The sequence below is a fragment of the Mytilus trossulus genome, unplaced genomic scaffold (assembly GCF_036588685.1).
Source record: "Mytilus trossulus isolate FHL-02 unplaced genomic scaffold, PNRI_Mtr1.1.1.hap1 h1tg000050l__unscaffolded, whole genome shotgun sequence".
Lineage (NCBI taxonomy): Eukaryota > Metazoa > Mollusca > Bivalvia > Mytilida > Mytilidae > Mytilus > Mytilus trossulus.
This window is the reverse complement of record NW_026963292.1, coordinates 2,751,816-2,756,673: the sequence shown is the minus strand read 5'-3', so window position 1 is coordinate 2,756,673 and position 4,858 is coordinate 2,751,816. Positions and strand designations below refer to the sequence as shown.

The following is a 4,858-nucleotide window of genomic DNA, read 5'->3' as shown; positions in this document are numbered from 1 at the left end:
GATCTGACCCTATTACCAGAGAGAGAAGATTGCCCCATTCAAACAACAAATTTTGAATTTATAATTAGCAAAAACATCAGAAATGTACAGATTTTGTTATATTGAAAGTTTATCTAAAATTTCATAATAAAAAAAAATGTCCTCAAAGTTGTTATTGACTGCCTTACACATGAAGGTCATTGCTGTCGGATTTTTTTAAAGAAACTTAACTAGATATACTTAAGAAAATATATAATTAGGAATATACTTTACATTCATAAACAAAAAAAATAAGTTTCTATAGGCATAAGAATGTATAAACTAAACTTTGTCAGATGAAAAGGTCCAATTTGGACGGCATATTTCAGCTTTTTATTGCTCCGCTTGGCTATAAAAAATAAAAAATAAACTATCGCACCAACCTTGCACCAAAAAGATTTTTTATCCGAAGTTTGATATGTATGAACTTGTCAAAATGTTAAAATTGCTAATTGGTGCAAGCATGGTGCGGTGGTCAAAATTTAGAAAAACCATCAAATTTTCGGTATTTTTGCTTATTTTCCCAATAATGACGTCATTTACACCTACCATTGTGACGTCATTGAACCTTTTTTAGTTAAGTAAAAACATTTTTTTTAAATCATTTACTCATATTCTAATAATTTATGGAGAAAAATCTGCTCTGTTAGAATTTTTATTATCTTGTAAATATGGGGCCATTTTAGGCCATTAAAGCCCCTACTCCAAATTTATTAAAAAAAAAAATACCATCAAAAATAGTCACAAGACAGGAAAAAATTTGTATAAAGCTCAACCAGAGACATGTAATTTGTGTCTCTGGTTTATATGTCTCTTATTTAGTTCAACTAGTTTTATTATTTCATTTTTTAAAATATTTTTTGTCATTATTGATAATCCATGTAATCACAGTAATTAAATTTGACAAATTTATATCTTGTACCTGAGACACTTTACCTGTAAGTTGTGTAATTTTGATACTTCAATGCATGCAGTTATGATTTCCCTTTATCCTTGAATACCTTGTGTATTAATTAGCAACAGGAGGTATAATGATAGACACATAGGGCCATCATGGTTGACATGTATGTAACCATTGTAACCTGATTCTCCATGCATGTAACCATTGTAGCATGATTCCCCATGCATGTAACCATTGTAACCTGATTCTCCATGCATGTAACCATTGTAACCTGATTCCCAATGCATGTAACCATTGTGACCTGATTCCCCATGTATGTAACCATTGTAACCTGATTCCCATGTATATAACCATTGTGACCTGATTCCCAATGTATGTAACCATTGTAACCTGGTTCCCAACTTCCCAGTAAAGCATGTTACCATTGTAACCCGACTTCTCCAGGCATGTAACCATTGTTACCCTAAATCCCAAAATCATTGTAACCTAAATAACTTATGTAACCTCACAGCCATGAATAATGGGGTTGTTATGGTAACATAATGGTTACAATTGATTCTTGCATGTGTGTAACCAGTGTAACCAATGTAACCATTAGGTCAATGAAGGTTACAAATGAACCAGGATTTGAGAATTTCTGAATATGATGATTCATGATATTTTGTATGAGTGTAACCAATGTAACCATTATGTTAATGGGGGTTACAAAACAAGGTAACTGAATTATGGTGCACATTTTGTGCCTTATATGCACCATACTTACATTGTTTTTGTCAAATTGTGTCAAGCTAGATTTCATTGTCAACTGCAAGACTGTTAGCTCAAATAGAAACATCAAAGAAAATAAGGAAGCACCGGATAAATCTTGGTCAATAACAATATCAAACCAAGAGACATGCAAGTCTAATATATACACAACATCTATGATTGTACTTACAAGAAAAACTAAAACCATCAAATATGATAGACTGGTATTGACATATCTATGCAACATCCTCCTTACTAACTCGTATGCACCAGAGCCAAACCCTGGTCCACCAAAATACCCATGTGGATCATGTAATAAAGCATGCACTTGGAAACAAAAAGCTGTATGCTGTGACAGCTGTGATCAATGGTACCATATAAATTGTCAAGGTATCGATAATAAAATGTACAAAATACTTGACAAAAGCAACCTATCATGGGAATGTATAAACTGTGGTATGCCAAACTTCTCCACAACATTCTTCAATAGTTCTTTACCTGAATTGTCAAATACTTACTCAGAATTAGAAACAAGCGTTGATTCTGACAATGAAATTATTGATATTGGTTTACCAACACATTCTTCATCACCAATCCAGAAAAATCAAAACAAAAAGAAAAAAGGCAATCACATATCAAAAAACTCAGAACCACTACGAGTACTTACGATAAATTTTCAGTCAATAAAGAATAAAAAACCTGAAATAGAACTTATTATTGACTCTTGTAAACCAAGCATCATATTTGGTACTGAAACATGGCTCTCAAATGACACCTCTCCATATGAATACATCCCAGCCTCCAAATACAACATCTATACAAAAAACAGAAAAGATGGCTATGGGGGAGTGTTACTTGCTATCTCAAACCAGCTCACATCTACACAAATCACAAATACAGGTACCGACCTAGACCTCGATACAAATTGTGAAAATGTGTGGGCGAAAATTTCATATGAAGGAAACAAATCACTTTACCTATGTTCCTACTATCGACCACCATCAGATAAAGGAGAATCCCTAGAACAACTGGGTATCTCACTTAATAGAGTCCTATGTAAAAAAACAAACCCAAATATCTGGGTAAGCGGTGATTTCAATCTTGGCCACATAGACTGGAAGACACCAGCAGTCATATCTTGTAAACCTGACGCTTCACTACACCAACAGCTCCTTGACTTATTAAATGACAATAACTTAACACAGGTAGTAAATAAAAACACCAGAAACGACACAACACTAGACCTGTTGTGTATGACCAATCCGTCATTTGTCAATCGAGTCGAAACACTACCACCAATTGGAGCGAGCGACCATGACATAGTTTACAGTGAAATAAATTTAGCACTGCCTCAAAATAAACAACAGGCTCACAAAATATTAAACTACAAAAAGGCAAATTGGGACCAAATAGAAAAAGACCTCATTAGCACATACAATCAGCTTAAACAAAATGAAAATAACATGAGTCTAGATGAACTTTGGAATACTTTCAAGACAAACATCCAGAAGTCTATTGAATAGAATATTCCTAAAAAAAAGCATAAGCCATAAATCAAAACTACCTTGGGTAAATAACCAACTAAAAAAACTTATTAACAAGAAAAACAAGCTCTACAAAAAGAAAAAAGGAAATCCAAGTACAAAAAACAATATCAAGAAATTAAAACCAAGCTCCAAAAAGAAATGAGGAAATCTTACTGGCAATACATAGAAAATATGATCTTTGATATTGAAATAAAGGAACCAGACCAACCATGCTTTAAAAAAACACCAAAGAAGCTATATTCCTATATTAAAAGCCAGAAAAATGAAAATACCGGCATAGCTCCTCTAAGAAGTGAAGGTACATTGCACTCAAATCCATCTGATAAAGCGAACATACTGAACAAACAATTTCAGTCAGCTTTTACATCTGAAGCAAATACTGACATTCCAGATAAAGGTCCTAGTACTCACCCAAAAATGACAACCATAACAATATCTAGGGGTGGTGTTTATAAACTTATTAAAAACATAAACCCTAATAAAGCCACTGGTCCTGATACCATCGCAGGCAAAGTACTCAAACAAAACATTGAGATATGTACAGACATCCTCACATTAATATTCACCAGATCATTAGAAACAGGAAAAGTACCATCTGACTGGAACCATGCTAACGTCACACCTGTATTCAAAAAAGGGGACAAACACAACCCAGGTAATTACAGACCTATATCATTAACATGCATAGCTTGCAAATTACTTGAACACATCTTTGCAAGCAGCATGATGCAACATCTTGAAAACAATAACACACTGTATGAGTTACAACATGGATTTAGGGCAAAGCGATCATGTGAGTCTCAAGTAATCTCACTGATGCATGAATTATTCGAAAACAATGACAAAAACATACAAACAGATCTCATAATCATGGACTTTGCCAAAGCTTTTGACAAGGTACCACACAAAAGATTACTATATAAAATGAAATACTTTGGCATATCAGATCAAATCATAAACTGGGTCGAATCCTTTCTTTCAAATAGAACTCAAACAGTACTTTTAGAAAACATGTCATCTTTAAAAATACCAGTCACTTCATGCGTGCCACAGGGTACAGTGCTAGGACCCATACTCTTCCTTATTTACATAAATGACCTTCCGGAATACATCAAACACAGCAAAATCAAACTCTTCGCAGACGACAGCATAATTTACAGACAAATTAAATCTCAAAACGACTGCCTCATGCTTCAGGAAGATTTAGAAGCCGCCATACAATGGGAGCAAGACTGGCTCATGTCTTTTCACCCAGACAAATGCAACATAATGAACATAACAACAAAGAGAACTCCCATCCACTTCTATTACAACATGTATGGGCACATATTAGAATCAGTAAAACATGCTAAGTACTTAGGTATCACAATTTCTTCAGATTTAAAATGGAACACCTACATTCAACAAACAGCTGCCAAAGCAAACAAATCTTTATGTTTTATAAGAAGAAATCTCAAAGTCCAGTCACAAAAAAATTAAAGAAAGAGCATACCAAACCATCATAAGACCTAAATTAGAATACTGCTGTACTGTATGGGACCCCTATACAAGTGAAAACATACGATCACTAGAAAAAGTACAGAGAAGAGCAGCAAGGTATGCATGTACCAGACATCACAACACCAGCAGTGTGTCTGATATGCTA

General features: G+C 34.1%; 1 protein-coding gene across 1 annotated transcript; it reads left to right on the top strand.

The window, feature by feature from the left end:
- The first annotated feature begins 1,842 nt into the window (after positions 1-1,842).
- LOC134699347 (uncharacterized) lies at positions 1,843-3,189 on the top strand. The gene has a single exon (XM_063560956.1). The coding sequence runs from the start codon at positions 1,843-1,845 to the stop codon at positions 3,187-3,189; it is 1,347 nt and encodes a 448-aa protein (XP_063417026.1).
- The last annotated feature ends 1,669 nt before the right edge of the window (positions 3,190-4,858 follow it).